This window comes from Meriones unguiculatus, chromosome 16 (genome assembly GCF_030254825.1).
Source record: "Meriones unguiculatus strain TT.TT164.6M chromosome 16, Bangor_MerUng_6.1, whole genome shotgun sequence".
Lineage (NCBI taxonomy): Eukaryota > Metazoa > Chordata > Mammalia > Rodentia > Muridae > Meriones > Meriones unguiculatus.
The window spans coordinates 48555467-48582350 of NC_083363.1; the positions used below are offsets into that span (position 1 = coordinate 48555467).

General features: G+C 37.7%; 1 protein-coding gene across 4 annotated transcripts in view; it reads right to left on the bottom strand.

Annotated features, from left to right (window-relative positions):
• Adgrb3 (adhesion G protein-coupled receptor B3) overlaps window positions 1-26884 on the bottom strand; it is a 773277-nt gene that overhangs the window by 144688 nt on the left and 601705 nt on the right. For all 4 annotated transcript variants that reach the window (XM_060369803.1, XM_060369806.1, XM_060369804.1 and 1 more), the window contains 2 exons: window positions 2955-3081; window positions 1296-1399 (listed from right to left, as the gene is read on the bottom strand). In XM_060369803.1, coding sequence (XP_060225786.1) covers window positions 1296-1399; window positions 2955-3081 — 231 coding nt within the window. The remainder of the gene's footprint in view (window positions 1-1295; window positions 1400-2954; window positions 3082-26884) is intronic.

Here is a 26884-nt window from a genome sequence, read left to right on the forward strand (position 1 = left end):
TTTCTGTGTGTTGTTATAGAACAACAGTTTGACTGAGTCTTCAACATACCGATTCTGTTGTCCACAGTGTTATGCCTACATCAAGCATTTTTTAAAATTTCCTCTCTTAGTGTATCATTGTGGCCACTCTGTAAGTGTTTCCCTGTTGGACAGTATTACTACAGAGATGCAGACCTTCTGTTGTGTACCTGGGCCAAAATGTACACACATTTTCTTTTTTCACAAAGCATGAAACATCTTAATACCTTTGACAATTTAAATGTCTTTCACAATTCATTCTTTCAAAAGAGAGAAAGCCATAATGGACAGTAATGTTTTATTTAAATGTCAATGTTAATCTAAATAAATACATTTCTTATTAAATAGCAATTGATTTTTAATTTTTCTGCTGACTTCATAAAACCCTAACTAAATATAAAGGCCTTTGAGGTAGGCACATCAACTTTTGCAATTTTAAATATATCAAATATTCAGGAAACAATAAGCAATTATTTGCATATTTATATAATAATGCATTTTAGACCACCTTAACAATTACAATGATTATAAAATACATTAAAACATTTGGCCATAGGATACATATACACACTGTCAATGTGTAAGTAGACATACCAAATCTCAAAGGCCCAATTCTTACTAGTATCCTAAGAAAAGTCAAAGAAAGTACCTAGAAAACTAGTAAATTTCCACAGGCTATTAAATAGATGTGTTTTAAAATATGGGGAGAACAAAAATTTTTTCCAACATTTCCTCTTCATGTTTTTTATGATGTTCTTTTATCAAACTCATCAAAATCTGACTCATGGCAAACACTGAAGTAAGTGACCTTTCGTAGAGAACTTTGGAAATTTGTTAATGCCTTTAGCACCAGAGAAGGCTTTATTCATCGTGCAGGACATACTGAAAGCATGTTTGGCCCTGAGAACTTGATATCCTATCCCCGAAGTGAGGACTTTGCACCAATTAAGTTCTGAGGTTCTACAGCAACTGACAGAAAGTGTTCACACAGAGAAGAAACATTTGGCGTAGAGTTGTGTTTATGTGTGAAGAACTTGTCTCCATCTGTCATCACGTGATCTAGAAGAAAAGTGTGTGTGTGTGTTTTGTTTATTATTTCTGCCCCAGGCAGATAGAGGGAAGAAAACCAGGTAGGTACGGTTCATGCGTCCCAGTTCTATCGCAGAAGTTCTCATTCTGTTATAAAAAACTGCTCCCCATACGTGACCAAGACAGTGGACATTAGTGGTTGCATCCACTGCTTTAGCTCTATCTCAAGTCAACCCTTAATTACATACCTCCATAGCACTGCATAGACAACGGCGAGAGTGATCAAGGCCAGGCAGGAGAGGCCGCTGCCTACTATTAGGGTAACGGAAGGGGTGCCAGAGGATTCCATGACCTGTAAGTTAGGGGCAAAGGAGAAGAAAGAGAAATTTTAAGCGAATAAAAATAAATTCTAGACTCGGAGAAACTCAGCGATCACTCAAGAATAGCATAAATAGTTGTTATAGTTACCAGATAATTAACCACAGAACACTCAGTTCGTGCATTCTCAAGCACTAAAATGACTAATTCAAGCTCCCCTTCTCTCACACTGTGAAGTAATAAAGTCTTTAGAGTTGAAAATGCTTGATTACAGCCCATTACTTACTTAAAGTTTTCTAAAAAGACCCCAAGCTACAACTTGGTCCTCATTCATAAGTTAAAATTTACAGTGACATCTGAAGCAGCAAGGTTTTATTTTTTCTACTAAATACAGTTTTGTTATTTTGCCATATGATTCTTGGTAAGATTTATCTTGCTGCTCCTATTTAGAAATCATTATGTTACCCAAATATGGTACACAGTTACTGAAAAAATGGAAACTTTCTGACTTTTGACAACTTTGTTCTGAGTCAAGTATTCTCACATTAAATGTTACTTGTGTTTTATACAGAAGAAAATAGGATGCTATCCTTAAGAGCTTCAAATATCTTTTTCTATGAACAAAGTATGTGGAGATAATTTGCATAGTGATAGTATCAGTCCCTAAAACCATGACCTTGAAAGATAAGCTTACACCTTTAAAAACATGTATAAATAGTATAAACATCCACTGAGCCAAATGGCTTCTTAGACAGTAGCATGACCATAATTAATGAAATCAGCTGGTTTTCATAATTTTTATAGTGCAAGTTTGAAGCAATATGTTGTAAGATTAAGTGTGTCACAAAATCTGTATCAAATTATAACATGCTTGTATCATCAAAGTAAGTAAAAGGAGTGATACTTTTTAGGCCAGATTTAGGCAGAAAGTCACATTTATCAGAATATTTATTTGTAATTATTTCAATTTCCAGTAAAATTTTTTTCAAAATACATTTGGTGAGAACATTATCTTTCTTTTGGACTGTTCTGTGCAGCTCTCTCTTTCAGAAACTATTTCTTTTCTTAAAAAAAATTTACATACTTTTAAGGAATGATTTTACAGTTCCAAACAACCATGTCTCCATGAAAACTTAATTTGATTTAAAAATACACATGTATCCAAGGACACCCTCAGAAAACCTGTACTGAAAATATCCAATGCAGATATGCAATGTGTTCAGCACTAGTGTCTGGGGTCTTCATTCTACTCCTAACAGCATTGTCACAAATTTCCCCAGAACAGCCTTCCAGCTTGAAAATAAACGTTGAGTTGGCAATTATTTTTATTTGAAAGTTTGCAGAATATCAGCAATATCAGGGCACATCTTCAAAACTATACTGCAGAAATGCCAAGTTATAAGACATAAAATTGAATAGAATTTAGTTATCGCACACCAGCTGGAATTCATTTCACCAAGCCACTGTAGCTGAGGAGAACCCGGGTTTGCCACCCTGCACCCTCTTCTATTTCCCCCTTTGAAATGCAGTTCCCTGGCCACAGTGTCCCTGCCTTTGCATTAAAGCCGTGTTTTCCCTTTGTTACTTACTATTTCTCTAGGTTGCTGAGCCAAAATGGCGAAGGTAGAGAGCCGATCACATAAGCATTTCGTATGGGATGCATCGGTAAGCACAGTTTTACATCCCTGGGTGGACCACGTTCCCAAAGACTCGTTCCTGCAAAGGGGGTGGAGGGGAGATCGGGATAAATACGCCTGACAGCCAAGTCCGTAAAGAAGAAAATGCAGTTTAATTGAGAGAATCGCCTACTGTAATTCCCGTACTGGAAAAAAAAAATCTACTTGTTGTTGAACAGGACGTAATTTAGATGCATCTCCAGTAATGCAAAGCGAGAGTGGGAAAAAGCGAGCAGTCGGCGGTGCGGCGTGCAGGGAGCTGTCCAGCGCCGGAGGTGCTGAAATCAGGACTAGCTCTGTCCAGCCCTCTGCGAGGAACGGCGGCGGCGGCAGCGGCAGCGGCAGCGGCAGCCGCCGAGCGTTGGCAGACACTTGCTATGCTCATCGGATCGTTTCAAACACTCAGAGTGTAAAGAGGCTTTTCATATTTTCATACCAGCTCTGATTCTAGGCCCGTGGTTTGGACCGTGAATGCTGCCTTTTGAAATGCGGGTTTCTCTGAAAAGCCTTGCCTAAAAGGTTACATAGCTTGGGTTGGGTGATACGATCTTCTCTGCTGCTGCTAAGGGATTTTTTTCTTCCCTTTAGAATTAGCTGCTCTGAAAATTTCACCCTGGAAACGGGGAAGAGGCATCAGCTGGTTCCGACTCTCACTGCCTTTGCCTGGTATCCAAGGGAGGGGTGGGCTTCAGATGTAAGCTTCCCCACTCCACACTTCACTCAGTCCAATGCTCTTCTAAAGCCCCTAATATTTATTCCCTCTTTGTCCAGGCGCAGAAACATTAAGCTAACCCCAAGTCCACTGAATATTTAGAATAAACCCACTCCAAAGTCCGGCAGGATGGGGGAGGGGGTTTGGTTCGATTTTCTTTTTGGTGTAGCCATTTAAAATGCTAAAGCATATGGTTTCTTTCCCACCCCAGCAGAACAATAAAAATGGTATCAACCTACGTCTTGTTAGTAGAGCTGGTGGAGATGGGGGAGAACCCTGTCACCCCCTGCTGAACTACTCTACAGAAAGGGGGGAAAAGGGGGAGCTGCAAGGCTGAACCAATCAACTTTATTATCATTACACGTGCTCTGTATAGAATACACCAATTGCCACCTCCCCTCCCCAGGCATGGAAACTCTCCAACTATAAAACCTGTATGTATGAGTGTATTTAAAATTTTTATCCAAGTTACTATATGTGTTAAAAATGACTGTGAAACTTGAAGAAAAAAAAACACACATGGCTTAGTGTTAGTTTTTATGTACTTTTTGTTTTGCCTTTTACATTTCTTAAAGCCTGAGGCCATTGGGTTAAATGTGAATACAGTCCATTTCAGATCATTGAGGGTTTCTCTCTGACACTTACAGACTTCCAACTTAAGTTACAGAGTAAAGTTTACACTGCCCCTTTTTGTTATCTATAAGCAGTGCCTTCTTGATATCCATGAGCTGATATCAAAGAAGGAACACACTATATTTGGGAACCATTAACTCAAATTTACGCCCAATTTTAATGAAAAAAAATCTCAGAGTGTTGGACACTTCAAAATTTTGTATGACTTCCATGATATCACTCAACCTTGCCAAATTATCTTTTAAATATAAACCTAGGTTTACTTCTGGTATAATTGGTTCAAACTAATTCTACCTAATCATAGGCATGTAACAAATAAATTAGCTGTGTGTGTCTTAGTGTTTTTTGCTAGAAACAATCAAGGCCAAATAAAAAACATGTATCTCAGTTGGCAAAAGTTTAAAGAAAGAAGATATACTTAAGAACCTGATATGTTTTAAAAATGCAACAACTACATTATTCATTCTGGATGACAGGTTTACTTTAATGCAGTAACTATTCTCTCAATAATGAGTCTAGGTACTTATGACTTCCAAATGATGAACTTATGTCTCATAAATGAATCCAATATCTTACCAAGGAAAAGAGCTTTACTATAAATAAGTCCTCAATGGAGAGAAAGTTATGTGTTTATATACATGTAATGAGGGTTCATTACTCAAGATACTAACATCATTATACTCTGGCTTTCAGATAAAAAGTCTGGATTCAATACAGGGTTGCTAGACTCTGAGGATCATGTAAATTTTACAAGATATCTTTAGAAAAGTGGGTCAATTTGCTTTACCCTGCACAGTGATTGCCTGGCTGAACTTCCCTAGCCCCAGGAAGAATTGAGAAGTAACTAACTCTGGTTTCTCACTAATAACTCTTCACTTTTACCCCTTGATCCTCCTAACATGAGATGCTCCATGCGTTTTTCATGTATATCCTTTTGATACTATACCACCTTTGTTCTTTTTCAAAAATAGCACCCCTATAATGACTTTGTCTTAGTCATAGTAATGTAAGAAACAGAAATATGGGCTAATGTGGTCTTTCTTATTAAAAAAAAATTATACTAAATCTGGTAAGGAGACACAAGGAATTTGGAACAAGTAGTAGAAGAGATGTTTGATCTGAAAGGTGAGAGAAGCACTGTCAAGGCTACATCTGGATACTATTAATTAAAAGTTCAATAATAGAGTAGTGATGTCATTCTGATGGTAAAATATATATTATTTTATAAAACATCTTGCTACTTTATGACCAAGAAGTTTTTTGTTTTGTTTTGTTTTGTTTTGTCTCCCACCTAGACTGGGGTGCTGGGATTACAGGCATGTTCCACCATGCCCAGTTTATGTAGTGATGTGGATTAAACTCGGGGCTTTGTGTATGCTGTGTAAACATACCCAACTACATCTTCAGCCCAATAAAACTCTTATTACTTGGTTTTTCAATTATTAGCATTTTTCTAACTGTTATTCTACACCCTCTGGTATATGTCGCCTGTATTTTCAACTCTCTAAGACTTATTCTCACTGTACAGCATTCTTAGAAAGCATGGAACACATGTCTGATTGATTTCAAGGGTATCTGTAGAGCAAATTGGTAAGTGGTTGGGCTAATGTGAAGCAAAACAGCTGCCCTGCGCTGCATAGCGAATGGCTTTTTAAACATGTTTACTGTTCTGGCCGTTACACTATTATTCCTGTGTCATAATTTTGCATGCTACAATGAAAGGTGTAACTGTGATTTTATTTTTATTTATGTAGTTTTGGTTGTCATTCATCAGGCAAACATCAGATACAGTGAAATGGAAAGTGGAAAGATATAATAAGAATAACAGACTAATGATCTCAGAAAGTAGAAGCAATGATGATATGAGCATCCACATCATACCTAAAATTATACATTGCCTTTTTACAATGTCTTTCTGTACATTATGCAGTTTTTTTTTCCAAATAGTCTTTAAACATAGCTATGCTTGAAGAAATTCCACACAACCAGTGAATCCTTTGTTGGCTACACCTACATTCATCAGTGTTAGCTATTAGCTGTCACCTGCACATGTCTTTCTTCCTATTATTAGGCTGGCTAAAAGAAGGAGAACATCTTCCTGCCCGAAGAATTTAAAGGTACATAAAAAATGCAATAGAAAATAAGTATGAGGACTCAAATTGTGTTTACTTTAAAACTTAATATTTATTTGAGGTCTTTATCCAATTTTCTATCCAATTATCTACCTGGATAATTTTTGGATCTGAGTACTGGTGACATTTTTTTTAATTTTTGTAAAAATATAGCATGTATATATATTGTTATTGCTTAAAATTACTCAGATAACAAAGTTTAAGGGGAAATTGTCTGCTGATTCCAACAAAAGTATGTTTAGTTAAAAAAAAATAGCAAAATTTGTACTGATACATTTCAAATCTGTATTAGGGTATAATGGATTTAATACTATGAAAATTCAATACAAGTAGATACTCTGCTTTATTTTTCTCCAAATCAGGCATGCTTCTTCATGCCTCTCAAGGTGCATGTTTTTAAAGTAACGAGTTAAAATTGAGGAAGTTTATTAACACTTAGTATACTGAGCCTGCTTACTGAAAAATCAAAATTAAAACAGTAACTTTTTATATACAGTTGCTTATTACACCTTTTTCACAGGAAGAGTTATACCTTCTTCATCCAGCGTAACAGAAGGAAAAAAAAAACGTTGTGAGCAGATGACAGCGTGCAGTTAGTATCTCACTCAAAATGGTAGGACCTTGCTTTCTAACAGTTCGTTTTTAAGACTTAAGTGACTGGCATCATTTTTTATGCATTTTTACACTCAAATAATGATATATAAATGGTTCTTGTTTTCAATTAACAACATATAGGTTTAGAAAGTCCAGATGAGAAAATTGACCTTAATTTTGGGCAGAAATACTTTAATTACAATTTCTGTATTTTGGGACTCTTTAAATGCGGACACTTTGCTATCTGTAGCAACTGATACTTTGTCAAAACAGGATGAATCCTACAATCAGAGTTTTGCTATAAGTGACCTAAATGACTATTTAGTACATTGGTTTTTCAACCCCTGTTGTTCGTTAAAACTTCATAGAGAGCTTTAAATTTGGCATAACTTGGATGGCTTTGAGCATGATCATTCAGCACCACTGTCTGTCCTGAATACTTAGTTTTATGGATAAGGAAACTTATTTATGCATAACTAAACTTAGGACGCTTGTTTTAATTCAGAGTAAGAAGCAACGCTTGTTCTGTTATTATCAGGCTAGGGACTTTTTAAATATATTTAACTTTTTATTTTTCTTATTTTTAAGTATGTGCATGTCTGCGCTTTAATATGTGCACATGAGTGCCGTTGTCTATAGAGTCCAAACACGGGATTCACCGGAGCCAGAATTGGAGTTCAGGTGGTTTGGAGGTGTCTACCTAGGTTCCAGGAAATGGCTGCTCTGGAAGTACAACAGGTGCTCTTAACTGCAGAACCATCTCATTACATATACATAATATATGTAACATATATATATATATATATATATATGTAACATGAAGAAAATAGTAACATGAAACTTGGGAACCACAAAGAAAAGAGTCTTGGAATTAACAGTGGTCCTTTCATCCTCTATAGCAGGTTTATAGTTAGTCACCTAGAAATTAGGAACCAACAGTCTATATCACCTGGCAAAGGTGCTTGCTGCTATGCCTGAAGATCTTAATTTGATACAAGAGACCCACATGGTGGAAGGAAAGAACTGATTTCGTATGTTGTCCTCTGATTTACAAGTGCTTGTGCATATGTGCGAAAAAAAACACAAGAATATATATACACACTTAGTTGAAGAATTCTCAATGCTTTGCTGTTCTTTAGTGTTTCCAGCCAGTATTATCATATTAGTGAGATAAATTCATCTCACTTTCCTTGTTCATGAGGTTAACCCCTGCTATGCCACATGAGAATTCTTGGTGAGTTTGAAATTTTTATCTTGTTTTGAATTCCTGATTTGCTGCTTTTCACTTAATGTAGACTTAAAGAAAAACATTGCATCAAGTTAGTAATATTTTTGGTAGTTTTAGGAAAGCTTTTTAATATAGGCAGAGTGTCTTAGCTCTAAACACTTGCTGTCCTTCAGCACAAAGCAGAAACACAATCTGCGGAGTATCGGTGGCTCTTAATAGAGACATCTATTTACCTCTGGCTTCAGTCATTATTTAATGATTATATCTGAAAGATTCAGCATGCTCATTCCAACAGGGAGATCCACATCAATACGTGTTTATCAAATGAATTTCAAATACTTGATGAGGGAAACGACACATAAAAATAAAGAAATGTAATTATTTAAAAAGAAAACTGAATACCTGTTAGGGATAACTAACAGCAGTCCTAGAACATGCTTTATGCTTTATTAAGACAACAAATTATTCCAGAAAATGATGTTGGCTCTGCCCTCAAGGTCTAAGTTACCCTCATCTCTTGCTTGACTCAATCTCCTTCCTGGTTTATTGTTTCTATTTTTTGTCTCCTTTCTCAATTTCTACCCAAACAGAGAAGCCAGAGAGATTTTAGTGTCAGTATGACAAATTATGTCACTCAATAAAAATTCTGTCAATATTTGTTGCTCTTTTTTTTATTCGTCATTTCCTCCCTGTAGCTCAGAGTAAAATACCAGATTCTTAGAGTGGTCTGCAACCCTAGCAATGTTACTGTGTCTTGGGCACCATCTCTTACAACATTCACTTTTGCATGTCATTTCCCACTACAATGAGCCCCTTGTTGGCTTATGTTGGCATGCTGTGCTGCCTGTTTCCTCAGCTCAGAATGTACTTTTCAGCTATAGATACACTGTTCCCTGACAGAGGGAAAGTCTCAGCCTTCATTTCATCCCCTCTGAGTGTGGTCACCGACTGGCCAGAGTAAGGTAGTAACTCTCTCTCTCTCTCTCTCTCTCTCTCTCTCTCTCTCTCTCTGTCTCTCTCCATAGCTGGTTAAAAATGTGTACAAATTCTGTTTACTCCTTTATACCAAGAGGTTGAGTTTATTCCCTCATCTCTTAAATATGGCACAATTTGTGACACTGACGGGGCAGCAGTGGAAGCATTGTATGATTTTGGAGACCTTGGCTCAGGAGGGCTTATAGTTTCTATTGTGATTGTCTTGAACTGATACCATGATGTCAAATGGCTCAGGCTAGCCTCACTGAGGATGAGTGACTTCCACAACCCAGCAGGCATGTGAGCTATATCAGATTATGTGTTCCCATGACGACCTGCAAGATGGAGCCTTGTGAGTCATATAAGATGAGCAGAGCTCAACCCAAGATTTGAACCAGAAGATGATGGTAAAATGTTGTAAGCCACTGACACTTGAAGTAGTTTTATTCTACAATAATGGAAAAAGTGCTCAGTCTTCTTGAGATTTCTTTTGCTCTTACTCTGAGATGTGTTTTCCACTGTAAACATCACATCTGATTTTCATATGGTACAAGTAACACTGTGCTTCACACACAGCAGCATTTATTTACAAATTGAACCCAGTATCAAGCTCTTCACTTGGCATCATGTTTTTGGCACACCTGAGATGATCATTAGAATTTTATGATATGACATAATGATATTACACAGTATCAATGATAGTATAATGTAAATATAACTTTTATATTCACTAGGAAACCAAGAACCTTTGTGTGCCTTAACTTTGCTCTACTTTAATCACCTGGAACCAAATTCATAATAATCTAAAATTTTTGTTTTAAAGACAGTCTTGCTTGTCTTTTCTCATTAGAATATAAATTTTCTAATTCTAAAATGGCTATTGACATGCACATGACAGCTGACTGCTTAATTGATACTTGCTGAGTGAATACCAGTACAGATTCTGATCTTATATAGATGGACATTCTTATATAATTCATTTATTCACTCATTAAAAAAGATTTACTCCACAGGCAGGGGGCTAAATTATTTTGGGGGTGCTACAATTCCACTTTGCCTTTTGGCATCTTAGAGCTCAAAATAAATTTTCTTTCAGGTGCACTGCTACTGCCTTTTTTGTCATAAAATACATATCAAAACCAAGAATATGTCGTTTTTGAGATAGTGCGAAATAACTTACAAAAATGGTGGCACAACTTTTACTGCCAGCAACATATTTTTTTGTTACTATTTTAAATTCAAAATAATGAGAGTAGAAAGGAGTGTGGGCATAGCACTCAGGAAGATAAGTTATAAATATGTATAAGTGCTTCACCATGATTTATTAATAATTAAAGGTTAAAATATGCTAGCTGTCATAATTAATTATGCAATAAGCAAATAATAATAATCTTATTAATGAAAATAACAGCTAACATTTAGGGAGTATCTACTCAGTATTGGGTACTCTAACAGAAACCTAAAAGTATTTTTAAAAATTCTTAATTTTTTTTTCCTTGGATTGAAAATAGACTCTTCTCATACAATATATCCTGATCAGAGTTTCCCCTTCCTCTACTCCTCCCAGGTCCTTCCTTTCTTCCCTCATCTCCTGAACCACTCCCTTCCTATCTCTCATCAGAAAAGAACAGACTTCTAAGACATAAAAACCCAACATGACCAAATAGAATGTCATAAGATAAACCCAAAACTGTCATATTGAAGTTGGACACCACAACCAAAAGGAGGATCAGAGTCCCAAGAGCAGGCACAAGAAGCAGAAACCCACTTGTGCTCACAGTCACGAGTTCCATAAAAATACTAAGCTAATAGCTATAATATATATGCAGAGGGCCTGGTGCAGACCCATGTAGGCCCTGGGCTTGTTGCTTCAGTCTCTTTGAGTTCATATCAGTGGTGGCACAATCCCTTAATCCCAGCACTCAGGAGGCAGAGGCAGGCAGATCTTTGCATTTGAGGCCAGCTTGTACTACAGAGTGAGTTCCAGGACTAACGAGAGAAACCCTGTCTCAAAAAACAAAATAAATAAATAAATACATTTTAAACTGGGTGATACATAGTGATTACAGATGCTTACAGTTCAAGTTAAATGCAAGGCCGCAGGTAGAGGATCATCTGAGTTTACAAATTTGAAATAAAACAGACAGCATAGTGGCCTTCCCACACCATCTCAAAGCTTAGGGGCAAAAATGCTATTTTCCTTACAGAAGACACTGAGACAAATGGAGTTCCTGCTTCCATCTGGGATATGAACACATGAGAGATAACAGAATCTAGTCTTAAAAGTTGCTTGACTCTCTTAACCTAGTTGATATGCATAAATGAGGCCTGGTTTTGCCTATCTTTGGGGCTATTGTTTGTCTTGAAAAGAAATAAATGGAGTCAAGAGATTGTGACTCTCCTAGGGACACCCAGCTGACGAAGAGCTGTGCCAGAATTTGAGGCCAAGGCTGTGTACTCACCAAGAGTTCCCCCTCCCCTGTCCTGTCAGTATGAGGTAGACACAGTGAGCAAGCACAGCCATAGTTAAAAACACAGGGAGAATATTCCAAAAGAGGAAAAGAATGTTGAGAACTAAAATCCTGTAGAAAAAGTATATATACCCAGGAAGGATTTCATGAACAAGTGATCAGTCAAAGGTCAAATTATAGACTTAAAAGATGTAGTTTGGGAATGGTTACTGTGAGCATGGAGGAGGCTACTGAGATCACTGAGGGAACATGCTTAGTAGAGAGGTCAGATAGAAATTAAATTGATGGAAGTTACAAAAAGACCTGTATGATATCAAAGAGTTCCGGAACAAAAGGGAAAAGACTACATACAAGTCAGGTAACCCAAAATGAAATTCTTGTGAAATAAGCCTTTACTTTCTGATAGTGTTTTATTTACTTTTCTACCACTGTGATAAAAGAAATATGACCAAAAACAACTCGTGGGAGAAAGGGTTTATTTGGCCTTGAATTTCAGGGGGATCAGAGTCCATCATGACAAGGAGGCCTGACAGCAAGGGGCAGGCATGGCAGCAGGAGGGGAAAGATTAGCGATCGCACCCTCACCTGAGAGCACAAATACAGGTTGAACTGGAAGAAAAAAAATGCGGATTTAAATTCTCGAATCTTGTCCCAGTGATGTACTTCCTGCTACATCACTATAACAAGGCTACAGTTCCCATAACTTCCCCATACGGGGGTACCAACTGTGGACCAAGTGTTAAAGACACCTTATATTCTCACTTAAGTCACCAGAAATCGGTGTCAACATCCTAGCATCTCAGGGTATAGACTAAACAGTCGCCAGGAAAGAATAACAGTAACAAAAACAGGGTGCTGAAAGGATGAGAAAGAAATTTCCGGTTTGATTCAGCCATGATGACAACGATAGTGTTTAAAGGGAGACAGGAAAATTTTACCTTCTGTTGGAACTACAATGGAAAATTTTTTTGTTCAATAAGATAGGAGAAAATCCAAGATCAAAGTTGCATTATGCCCCCCTCACTCTCAGAAATTTCTGAAGCTTTTGTATCGCTCATTTTTATAAGGCACAATTTGAACCATGGAGGAAAAAAAGAGAAGGCAAATAAATTGGAAGTATAAATTTTAATGATATTGAAAACATTAATATATTTCAGCTAACTGAATTTTGAGTGACATGTCTAATGAACGACAAAATACATTGTATTTATACACACAGCTAGAACAAGAAAGACTTTCAAAGTTGTTCTTGAGTGTTGAGTGTGGGCAGGAACAGACAATAAATTATTTTATTTATTTTCAAAGGGTTTTAAAATGCTTTGGACATTGAGTGTTAGTTAATCTCGAAATCACAAAACAATTCACTCTATTTGGATTTATTTCCTTCAGAAAAGCTGTTTATCTGGGCTGGTAACCAATTTTGAGCCTGACATAATTTGCAACAGCTGAGATCTACAGCCCTGAAAAAGCAGAATTATTGAAATAAAATAGAGCACATTTAAACATATGTTACTTTCCCCACTACTTAATAATCTGGACAAAAAGCCAGTCCTGGGTATGAGTAGACCATTGTAAAATAGCAACAAAGTGAATCCAAGGTCTCACTAATTTAATAATAGCTCACTCATGTCCTGATCCTAATGGCTTTTACTTCATATGTTTTTTTTTTTTTTTGTAGAAGATTAATCCCAATTTTAATGCACATAAAAAAAAGAGCAGAAATAAGTTTGAAAAGACATTCGTACTGGTTGCCTCTGCGAACCAATTTGAGTATTTTTTTTTTTTTGTTGTTGTTGTTGTTACTTTTTACTTCTCAGGCTTTTTCTGTTTACCTCAAATAAATATATTATCATTATCATCAGAAACTTTTGAAATTAAAAAAAAAACATAAAGAAAAAAGGAATAAGACAAAACCAGGCTCATGTCTGAGAAATAGATTCCTTCCTAAGGACTTTCATGACTTAAACGAAACTGTTCTCTCACAAGAAAGCTAAAAGACATATCTGAAAAGAATGTATTAATACATCTTTCAAAATCTATACATCTTTATGTGGTTTAGAGACATGAGTGTTTCAATATTAAGTAGGATCTCTTTTTATTCTCAAGTATTAAGTTATTTTGTATTATGTAGATATTTTCTATTACATAACAGTATTGTTGTGGTGTGTTGAAGTGATGTAACAATAGTTTGGTTCACAGATTATGATTTATTTTTATTACCATTGATTATATAAGATGAAACATCATCAGAAACTAAGCTCTTAAATTACACAGATTATCTTTTCCCATTTAAAATGATAAGGCAAACAGATATCCTTAAATGATATCCGTTATTTTAAATGCCTAGAAAAAATACCTGGTTAAACAGACCATCTAATTCTGGATGTGTAAGTAAGCTCAATCATCTTTCCTAAAATAATCTGTGCTGCATATCATGGAAAGAGACTACAAAAACTGTGGTGTCCCCATAATTTCTATCAAGTCTATGGCAACTCAATATGCTGTTGAACATTAGCTACCAAATACACTTTTAAAGCATTTTAATAGAGCAGCGAAAGGTATCTATGATACCTAACAGTCTTTTATGAGTTCAGAATTCATAAGAAGAAATTCAACAGAATCACTAAACAAGAATTTCAGGTGACTTGTGGTCCTTGCTTATGTGTGCACATGCCTGTGGTACTCATCCAAATCTAGAAGAGAGGCACTTTATTTTAAATAATTTGTTGCTCAGACAAGAATTGAAGGGCTAATTAAGTCGGTAGCCTTGAGTCACTTAAAATCTCTTATTTTTATTTTTTATTTATTTTTTAATTTATTACAGTTTATTTACTTTGTATCCCAGCTGTAGCCCCTCCTTTATCCCCTCCCAATCCTACCTGCTCTCCCTCTTCTTCTCCCATGACCCTCCCCTAGTCTATTGATAGGGAAGGTCCTCCTTTCCTTCCATCTGACTCTAGCCTATCAGGTCTCATCAGGACTGGCTGCATTGTCCTTCTCTGTGGCCTGAGTAAGGCTGCTTCCCTCTCAGGGGAGAGGTAATCAAAGAGCCAGCCACTGAGTTCATGTCAGAGACAGCCCCTGTTCCTCTTACTAGGATACTCACTTGGAGATTGAGCTGTCATAGGCTACATCTGTGCAGGGGTTCTAGGTTATCTCCATGCATAGTCCTTGATTGGAGCTCAATATCTTTACAACTAAATCTGAGAGGGCTATGGAAATGTCGTCATGCTATCAGAATTCCTTTTTAAAGAAATAGGATCTTAAAATGAGATTTTAAAGAAATAGATCTTAAGATAATCTTATTTTAAAGTTACAACTAATTATTGCCTACAAAGAAAATGCAAAGAAATATTCACTGGACGTTTGTTTTGCTGAGGTGTCAATGAATGCAACATTATTCTTTGAACTCTGAATAGGGGTTCCAAGTATTAAAGAGATGTGTCTGTGATCACACTATTCTATCCATTTTGGGAATGTGGGTATTAGTGGAGATGGAACAGAGATGGATGAGTGAAACAGCTGAACAGGGTATTACTATTCATGAACATATAGAAATAAAACAAAAGTGGGGGCCACACATCCTAGTAAAATGTTAACTATGAAAGTAACAGGCCATCCAAAATGAGTGCTTCATAATCATGTATCTATAACTAGCACATTAATTTTATATGAATGCTAATATCCCTCATTTGCAACTATTGATTTTTTGGAAACTAATCAATACTCCAGCATTGCAGTGTTCAAAGTGAAAAGGCTCATTCTATGCAAGAGAGGAGGCAAATTATTTTTAAACTTCTTCCATAATAGAGATAAAGTTCAATCACCCAATAAAAGTTGTAACACCATTTTCAGCAAATACCAGAGACAATTCTTACTTTTTCCTTCTAATTGACATCAAGCTTTGGCTTTGATTATGGTTGCTTTCAAAAGCACTTCCTCATATTTGTCTCTGCTATAGCACCTGTAGAGTCTATAGGTCAATAAATGTCTTTTTTTTTTCTGCATAAGGCTTATTTTAATCCATTTTTTTTTCTAAAAAATCACAACTACAGGAATTGGAAACATGTTTCCTAATTTCATCTGTGCAACTAAAGTACTGCCAACCTAGAATGTGTCCCTGCCTAACCTGGAATCATAATCTGTGTTACCAACTGGACTCTTGCATATTGTGCATAGAAGGATTTGTGATCAAGAAACTCAACAGGATAATGTCCTTACTAATTATTTTGTTAATAGTTCTACATATCAGTATTATTAAGAATAATGAAAAAGAGCTTGGTGTGATGGCTCGGGCCTTTTATCAAAGCATATGAGAGGCTAAGAAAGGAGGAATAATGTAAGTTTGAGGCTCACCTGGGGTACATGCTGAGTTCTAGGCAGCCTCAGCCACAGTGTGAGGTAGGTCCCATTTCAAAAAACAAAAACAAACAAACAACTCCCCCAAACAAACCCAAATCAATCAATCCAACATCCCTCCGAAAAGAACAAAACAAAATGAAGACAACCAAACAATTCCAGTTCTGTAAGAATGCAGTGTATCATCATGGCATCCCCAGTACACTGCTGTTGACAAGGACATTGTGTCTGAGGATCAAGTAACATGAACAAGATTATTATCAGATTTCTCTGGGGTGGGGGTTGAGATGTTGCTCAGTTGGGAAAGTGCTCAGCATGCAAGAAGCACTGGCTTTGAGCTCTAGCATTGCTTACAGCTAGACAGAGCAGAATATGCCCAGGATTCCAGGACTCAGAAGGAAGAGATTCAAAAGTTCAAGGTCATCATTGGCTACACAGGCAGACTTAGATACATGAACCTCTGTAATAAACACCAATTTCTCTAGTAATATCAGAGTCTAGATTTGAAGCACACAAATGTAAAAGAAATAAGCAATTAATGCCCTCTATGAAGAAAAAGAGAAGACAGAAAAAAATTGATTTTTCTCTGATTTTTTTAGATACTATAAATATACCAAGAAGGAAAGCAAAATCTTGAGTTAGCAAATCTGTTTGGGATCCTATAACTGTACAGCCAACAGCCAAATGATGTTTCAAGTCATGGGTGGTCAGCATAACATCAAAAGAAAAATTATATACTACCAGGGGGAAAGAATCTATGTCATATCCTGGCATGAAATACAAAGGATATAATCTTTCTATCCTCAACCACTACCATTACAAACAGACTATCAATGGAAACCTTTCATTCAAAGTTTGGAAATGATGTGCATTCAAAATAATAACTTGAGAAGTATGACTACCAATACCTGTACATAATGTTTCATGACATACTGAATTTTATAAACTTTTGCTTTGGGGAAACTTGCAGCTAGAGCTCTTGTTGAGAGTTCATAATTTATCTATTCCAGCTAAAATAGTAAGATATTGTCTTACTATTAGGGTTATTATTGCTGTGATGAAACACTATGACCAAAGCAATTTGTAGAGGAAATGCCTATGCTTCCACATCACAGTTTGTCCTCAGAGGAACACAGGACAGGAACTCAAGCAGAACAGGAAACTGGGGGCAGGAGCTGATGCAGAGGCCATGGACCATTTTCTCAGTTGAGGTTTCTCCTTTTCTGTGTCAAGTTGACACAAAACTGAACAATACAGATGTTAAAAGAACTCATAGAGAGGCAGCTTTAGCTGATAAGGTCATGTCCCCTACTAAGGTCATGTTTCCTACTAACTAACAACTGAGTGGTTTTCCAAACTGTAAACTGTTGACTCAGTGGCCACTTGACCACAAGGTAGTGGAAAGCAGTCATTGGGAGCCCGTGTGTAGTTACATAACTAAAGAGAGTGCATGCAGAAAAGAACACAGACGAGGCAGGAATATTTTTAAACGGGTTATATAGCATGGCTATTTTTAAAGATTCACTGTAAAGTGATTTGTCAATTTGATGAAAAATTTGAAAGAGCAAGAGTTTTAATGAACTTACTGGTAAGTGAAATGCAGGTTTTTTTCTTTAAGCACATTAATTTAAGTATCCTAAAATAATTTCATAATTTAAAGAATATGGACTTTCATCTTCCTGGTTTTTTTTTTTAAAGTTTTTATGTTATTTTGTGTTCATCAGCATAATAGGAGCTGGGCTTTCAAAGACTGAAAAATACATCCAGATCTTGTACTCCAGTGTGGAGTCAAGGCTACACCTTGCTGAAAACTCCAAAATCTATAATCTAATTAGAAATTGTAGGCCAGTATTCTGGTGAGTACAAGAAATAGAGAAAACCATTTCTCAAAAAAGCTGAAAGAAATAGATGGTACAATATAAATAGGTATGCCCTGCCTCATACTGTCATGTGCCTTTTCTTGTCTATTCTTGCCAGCTGATTTTTCAGTTAATAAATAAGGCAGGCAGTGGAAGTTCTTGGTTGAAGGACAGCACTGAACCCTCAATGGCATAATTAACATTTTAATGAGCAGTCAAAGCCTTTTGTGTTCTTGCTCTTAACTGTGTTTGTCTCCTCAGTAGATCTCTGTTTTGAGTTCAGAAAACAAGGGGATTCCTTCTGTGAGATTAAAATGCAATCACCCAGGCCATAGTTTCAGTGGCTTCCTGCTTGTTCCATTGTTAAGGAAGTTCTCTTGTGGTTGAGAATCCAGTGAGACTTTTCATCCAGTGAGAATTTTCATTTGAATTTTAGCATTTGCAAACACAGCAGCCAAAACATTCACAATTCAGAAGTGGTGAATATTCTGTAAGTGACCAAGTAATTATGAATTCTCATTTGTAAGGCTAAATCTACTTGTGAAAAAAAACCACTCACAGAGGAAACATTGGCTAATACTTGTAATTTAATTGTTTGGGAATCAAACTGCATAATACTCCTGTCACAAGGAAGAAGGAAGATGCATGTAGTTACTACAAAAGTTATATTTTATTATGCTTAGGGTCATCCTGACAATATTCACACTACAATTTCCTAACTAGGATTCTAACCCAGTCTCCTAAAGGCTGCCCATCTCTGCATCCTATCTTAGGTGAAGGCCAAGTCCAGTCTCTAACAGAAATCTCTGAATCTCAGAATTGAGGGTCAAAATCTTGAGGGAGATTCTCTAGATGCAGGGAAGATCAAGGTGGCATCTCTCCAGATGTGCCAAGCACATCTCTGCTTATATCCTGTCAAGTGGGTGTCATGGTGTTCTAGGACTGTGTCTGGTTATCTTGAGTGATGTCACTGAGTTCTGGTTATCAGGTGCAGCCTTGGGTATGTACAATGAGGATCTTGACTAAGCTATTTTTACATGTCTAAAAGGCATTTTTTACTATGCTTATTACAACCCCAAAGATATTAATTTTCTTTATTGGAGAAGATTTTGAAGGTAATTAAAAACAAACAAACAGTTGTTTGGAGACTTCAGAAAAGAAGAACAAAGTATCAACATACAGAAAATCACTTTTATTTCAGGATTAAAATCTTCCCAAAACTCAAATACCAATCACCTTTTTCTTATTACAAACAACAACAACAAAAACACTGTCAGGAGAAAAAAATCCTTTGATGGAATTTTAAGAATCTTAAAACTAAAGCTTCTTTAAAATTGCTCCCATGCTCATGGATTGGTAGGATTAACATTGTGAAAATGGCCATACTGCCAAAAGCAATCTACAGATTCAATGCAATTCCCATCAAAATACCAACTCAATTCTTTACAGACCTTGAAAAAAAGATTCTCAGCTTCATATGGAGAAACAAAAAACCCAGAATCTCCAAAACGATCCTGTACGACAACAGATCATCTGGAGGTATCTCCATTCCTGATCTCAAGCTGTACTACAGGGTAACAGTAATAAAAACTGCATGGTATTGGCATAGAAACAGAAAGGAGGATCAATGGAACCGCATAGAAGACCCAGAAATAAATCCACACACCTATGAATACTCGATATTCGACAAAGAAGCCAATTCCATTCAATGGAAAAAAGACAGCATCTTCAACAAATGGTGCTGGACCAACTGGATGTCTACATGCAGAAAAATGAAAATAGATCCATATTTATCACCCTGCACAAAACTAAAGTCAAAGTGGATCAAGGACCTTAACATAAAACCAGATACCCTAAATCAATTGGAAAAAAAAGTGGGGAACAGCCTAGAACTCATTGGCACAGGAGACAACTTCCTGAACAGAACACCAACAGCACAGGCTCTAAGAGCAACAATCAATAAATGGGACCTCATGAAACTGAAAAGTTTCTGTAAAGCAAAGGATCCCGTCATCAAAACAAAACGACTGCCTACAGATTGGGAAAGAATCTTCACTAACCCTTTATCTGACAGAGGACTAATATCCAGTATATACAAAGAACTAAAGAAGCTGAAAAGCAGCAATCCAAGTAATCCAATTAAAAAATGGGGAACAGAGCTAAACAGAGAATTCTCGACAGAGGAATATCGAATGGCAGAAAACACTTAAAGAAATGCTCATCCTCATTAGCCATCAGGGAAATGCAAATCAAAACGACCCTGAGATATCACCTTACACCCATCAGAATGGCCAAGATGAAAAACTCAAGCGATAACACATGCTGGAGAGGTTGTGGAGAAAGGGGAACCCTCCTCCACTGCTGGTGGGAATGTAAACTGGTACAACCACTCTGGAAAGCTATCTGGCGCTTTCTAAGACAAATAGGAATAGTGCTTCCTCCAGACCCAGCTATACCACTGCTAGGTATATACCCAAAGTTTGTTCAAGTACACAAAAAGGACACTTGCTCAACCATGTTTATAGCAGCTCTATTTGTAATAGCCAGAACCTGGAAACAACCCAGATGTCCATCAACGGTGGAATGGGTACAGAAATTGTGGTATTTTTATACAATGGAATACTACTCAGCAATCAAAAAGGAGGAAATCATGAAATTTGCAGGCAAATGGTGGGATCTAGAAAAGATCATTCTGAGTGAAATATCCCAGAAGGAGAAAGACAAACATGGGATATACTCACTTATATAGACCTATAAGATATGATAAACATAATGAAATCTATACACCTAAAAAAGATAATCAATTGAGCGGACATGGGGTAAGATGATCAATCCTCATTTAGAAAGACAGATGGGATGTGCATTGAACGTATGACAGGAGTCTACTGAGCGCATCTGAAAGGCTCTAACTAGCAGTGTTTTCAAAGCAAAGACTCATGACCAAACCTTTGGCAGAGTACAGGGAATCATAAGAAAGAAGGGGAGTTAGTCTGATGGGGAAAGGATAGGAGCTCCACAAGGACCAAATATATCTGGGCACAGGGTCTTTTCTGAGACTGACATTCAACCAAGGACCATGTAAGGATATAACCTAGAACCTCCACTCAGATGTAGCCTGTGGTAGCTCAGTAACCAATTGGTTTCCCAAAGTAAGGGGAACAGGGACTATTTCTAACAGGAACTCAATGACTGGCTCTTTGGTCTCCCCACCCCCGAAGGGAGGAGCAGTCCTGTTAGGCCACAGAGGAGGGCTTTGCAGCCAGTCCTGAAGATACCTGATAAAACAGGATCAGGTGAATGGGGAGGAGGTCCCCTCTATCAGTGGACTTGGAAAGGGGCATGGTGGAGATGAGGGAGGGAGGGAGGGACTGGGAGGGAATGAGGGATCGGGACACGGCTGGGATACAGAGTTAATAAAATGTAACTGATAAAAAATAAATAAATAAATAAATAAAAAATAAAGTATATTAAATTAAAAAAAAAAGATTGCTTTTAGTAGGGTGGCCATTTTCACTATGTTAATCCTACCTATCTATGAGCATGGGAGATCTTTATAAATCTTCTAATATCTTTTTCAATGTCTTTCTTCAGAGACTTGAAATTTTTGTCCTACAGGTCTTTTACATGCTTGGTTAGAGTCACACCAAGTTACTTTATGTTATTTGTGGCTATTGTGAAGGGTCTTGTATCCCTAATTTTTTTCTCAGCTCTAGGGAAGAAGCTCAATCCCCATACAGAAGGGCAAATGGGACAGACATCTGAAACAGGAGAAGACAGGAAACAGGACAGGAGCCTACCACAGCCTCTAAAAGACTTTCCTGATCAGGGTATGAAACAGATGCTGAGATTCATAGCCAAACTTTATGCAGAGTGCAGGGAATCTTATGAAAGAAGGGAAAGACAGAAAAACCTGGAGGGGATGGAAACTTCATAAGGAGACCAACAAAGCCAAAAGATCCAAATCAAGGACCATGCATGGAGAGGACTTAAAACCCCAGCTCAAATGTAGCCCATAGACTCAGTGTCCAAATGGGTTCCCTAGTAATTTGAGCAGGGGCTGTCTCTGCAATAAACTCAGTGGCTGGCTGGCTGATCACCTCTCCCTGAGGGTGTGTATGTAGCCTTGCCAGGCCACAGAGGAAGAGAATCCAGACAGTCCTGATGATACCTGATAGGCTAGGGTCAGATAGAAGGGGAGGAGGACCTCCCCTATCAGTGGAAGGATTATGGGAGGAGAAGAGTGAGGGGACTAGGGTGGGGGCCACAACCAGAATACTAAATCAATAAATTGCAAATAATAATAATAATAATAATAATAATAATAATAATAATAATGGAAAAAACCAAACCAAATGAAAACAAAAAAACCCTAAAGCTTCTTGTGAAAAAGCTTCCCCTGTCATAATTAATACAGTTACACCAGTATAAAGCCTGGCTGCTCCTTCATAATTCTCTTTTGATTGTTCCAGATCCATTACTAAAATGTACAATACAGTCACTGCACATCATAGAGTTTATAGTGATTAGGTAAAAGTGGAGTGTCGGGAGCCGTGACTCAGCGGCCTGCTTTGATATTTAAATCTCGGCGGAGAGATGGCTTTTAGGAGGCCTTTACTAATGGCAGAGGAGAACTTGCAAGTCCATCTCCTTTTGTTTGTGACAACAGGTGGGATAGCTTGTGAGGGTTACACCTCTTCCTCAGGCTCCTTGTGCAAATTAACCTATTGTTCTGAGAAGTTTTACTGGCTAAAAGTAACTCCTCAAAAAATAAAGTGGTCAGAAGGCTGGAGGCAGAGGAGGCAGGCAGAGACTTGAGACTTGCTGCTGGCACTGCTTGCTGCAGCAGTCTGCCTTTTGCTGTGGCTGTCGAGTCTGGATCTTTAAAAAGTTTCCTGTGTGTTGCGTGTTTATTTTATTAATTTTAATCCTCACTCCCAACTCAAGAACCGTTCGACTCTGCCCGGCTGGCCCCGGCAGTGGAGAATCTAAAAGTTGTGACATTTTCCCCAGCGATAAGAAAGTGAAGCTGGAGTTTTCTTTCACTAAAGAAGATATGGACATTAATAAATCCACACAGATATTGAAGGAGCTCAACCTCTGTTTTAATTGTGCTTCCTGGTTCAGTCAATAATGCAAGGACAGGGTGAACATTCACCTGTGAGTTACTTATTCCTTTCAGAGCTGCAGATTCCAGTCCTGTTCCTTGTGTCCTTCAGTTCCAGTTTTCTCAGTCAAAGATATTTCTCAAGTTAGCATGTTAGAAATGGCTGCACATTTAGTTGACTGATTTTATGAATAGTTGCCACATGGTTTCAGTCACAGATGCAGACTTTATGTAGAGGAGGGGACTCCAAGTTCCCCACAGAGAAGCGGATGACAACATAACGTTCTCAAATATGAACAGCCTACTCTGTTGCTAACTATCAAGAATGCATAGACAACTCCATAAAAGCAGAAATTTTCCTATTGAGGATACGTTTTGGGAAGACGAGTGTGAAGATTGTTTAGTTTTACGGTAGGACATAAAACTGACTTTTGCTAATAGCAGATTTTCAACTCTGCTGTGTCAAGACAAAAACAAATTACCTGTGTTTAAACATCTCTAAATGAGGTCATTAAATGATGGCTTCGAGTTTTAACTGTGGTTGTTTTCAGGGACAGACTCAGATGGGAAACAGCATTGAGAAGCTAAATATCCTGAAGCAGTCATGTTCCCGTTTGGATGTGAAGTGTCCCCCACTGGCTCATGTGCTGAATGCTTGGCTTCTGTGGTGCTTTTGTGGGGAATTTCTGGAAGTTTTAAGAGGTTGGTGTCACTGGAAAGAGTCATAGGCTATAGGTCCTGGAGGTCCCCCCTGCTTCCTCTTTCTATGCACTTCTACCTTTTCTGTGCCATAATGTTCTACCTCACCATAGGCCTAGATCAAACGAAGCTAATGAAACCTCAAAAACTGGAGCCCAAGTAAATTATTCTTCCTCTATGCTGTTCTCTCAGGTATTTTGACCACAGTTATACAAAAATAGATACATATAATTTCACAGGTCTAAAGTGTCTTTTGTATCATCTAGCAAACAAGAGAAATGCTGATAGAAGTCTATAGTGTGTGTAATGATTATTTTTAAAGATTCATGAACTCCATTATGGGTGATCATACAAATTCTCTGTTAGGTCACATTTAGTCTGGTGACAGCAACTTTCTTTCCCTTCCTGATTTCTCTGTATCTAGTTAGGCTTGTTTTCCTACCATATTTGCAGAACAGTCTTCTATAAAAATAGGCAGAAAATCTACAGAAAGCCAAGCAGAAAAGAGGAAGAATTTGATTTTTGAGGCTCTCTGTCTTTGAACGAATAGCAAGTGAAAACACATATCTTAAGAATTAGTGTCTCTTTTCTATCTTATGTGACAAGTTAGAAAAGACTGCTATTTAAAATTACTCAACTTGTCTTTTTTTTTTTCATTTTAGTGAAAGTACAGATGAACAGACTGCTGGTTTATATGTGTAAATCAGGACATAATCTTCTAGAGGCTGTGGTTTATGTGAAATCCCAATGAAAAAGAAGCATTAGAGATGGGAAAAATTTACTAATGGAGTCTAAAATTGGACTGCTGGTTAAAATATGAGTTACTCCTTTGCTAGTAGAATTAGTCTCGACACTAACGGCTTCCACATATTCAGCTATATGTATCTACAGAAACACTGACAAAAGGTTTCATGTGAATATCACAAAGTTACTTCCTTTCACACTGAAAGATTGGGTTGCATTCGATCCTTCTTTCAGATGGAAAAAAAAACTTCCCAATAGTCACCAAAGTCATTAACATGTGTCTTTTATGCCCAGATAGCAAAGATCCTAAAGACCACCAGGAGACCAACTATGTATACAAGAACAAAGAGCCTTTATTCTGGGCTCAAGCTCGGACTACCCACCATCCAACACAGTGGATTAGGGAGGGAACCCAAGTAGCTGCAAAGCCGGGTTTGAGCAAGGAACAGGACTTTCAGTTACATGATTGGTTTGCATTTAGCAGAAGCAAGCATGCCATAAACTGATTGGTTGGTGCTGATCTAGGGGTTGGATGGGGGGACTTCATGGAGTATCTAAGGAACAAGATGTGGCCCGATAACAAAGAGTGCTAGCAAAACGTGTCAAGTGTTGGTCAAGTGCTTGAGGACTTTTCAAGGTGGTTACCAGACGTTTCTGAGGAGGTTATTGAGTTATTGTACCTCATTCCCATGACTATAGTTTCATGTTCTGAGAGATAGAAACAGGATCTAAGCAGCTGTGGGAACTTTAACAGGAAGCAGAAACTCAGGCCTACAGCATCTTAAGAAGCCTGTCATGGCAGCACAGCTCCTGCAGCACAGCTGCTTGGGACCATCAGTGTACTGCAGTATCAGCTCAAGATCTTCTTTTTTGAATGCTGGAGTGTGTTTGTTACCTAAATGTGAGCTGTTCTGAAACAAAATCCATATCACCTAGATAGACCCCTTTCTTTATTTTTAAATTTATTTATTACAATTTTTTTTTTCACTTTGTATCCCAGCTGTAGCTCCCTCCCTGGGCTCCTCCCAACCCCACCCTCCTCTCTCTTCTCCTTCCATGCTGCTCCCTAAGTCCACTGATATGGGAGGTCCTCCCCCTCTTCCATCTGACCCTAGCCTATCAGGTCTCATTAGGACTGGCTGCATTGTCTTCCTCTGTGACCTAGTAAGGCTGCACTCCCCTCAGGGGGAAGTAAACAAAGAGCCAGCCACTGAGTTCATGCCAAAGACAGCTCCTGTTCCCCTTACTAAGAAACCACTTGCAGACTGACCTGTCAAGGGATACATCTGTGCAGGGTCTAGGCTATCTCCATGCATGGTCCTTGGCTGGAGTAGAGCAACAGACACCTTTCTTTCCTAAATGACCAAACCCATACAGAAAGGGGTGGGATGTAGCTCAATCTATAGTCATATTAATTCTATAGTGACAGCAATTCTGTCTGATCTCAGTGTTAGCTCATGTATCCTTAGGAAGAGGCCAAGGGTAGACAGAGACCTGACAGCAAACCCTGACTACAAAGGAAAGTAAATCGGGGCTTTTTTTTTTTTTTTTTTCATTCAACAACTCAAATGAGGGAAGATGGTAACATCTTTTTCATCTGCAACTTTGTCTTTCAAGCAAAACAAATTCCTCCTCTAGCCAAGTTGAGAAGCCCTGTAGCCCTTGGGTTACTGGGTAATGTCATGCTTACTCTTCCTGAGCCAGGCCACCTTGTACAAAGCACTACACCCTGCTGTACCACCAGCCATGCTACAGAGTTATAGGTAATTTATGACTGAAACACTCAGAGATAAGGGAGAAAGAAGCAGATGTTTGACTGAGGGTTGTATTCGTATACTGTGTGCTATTTATTCATGCATTAAAATATCTTTTCAGTCCCTATGTTAGATGGCTAGTTAGAAATTAGGAGAGCTGAAGGTTATTGAGGACAGACCCCTCTCTCATAATTAGCTTTAGGCCTCACATCATGCTTCCCTCTTAAAAGAGGTATTATAAAGAAAAGTGTCACAGTTATTCTCCATGAAATTAAAAATACCATGGGACCAGAGAGATGTCTCAGCATTTAAGAGCACTTACTGCTCTTGCAGAGGACCTGTGTTATGTGCTTAGTACCCCATATAATGTGACTCACCACCTTGTGTAACTCCAGTTTGGGGAATCCGATTATCCTCTTCTCATGGGTACCAGACATGCATGTGGTACGCACACATACACTCAGGCAAAATACGAATAAGTTTAAAATAAAATAAGGAAATCTTAAAAACAAAAATAATTGAAGCTATCACATGAAAGGAGGGTGAAGATTAGTGTCTATGTTTGTGGTAGAATTTGCT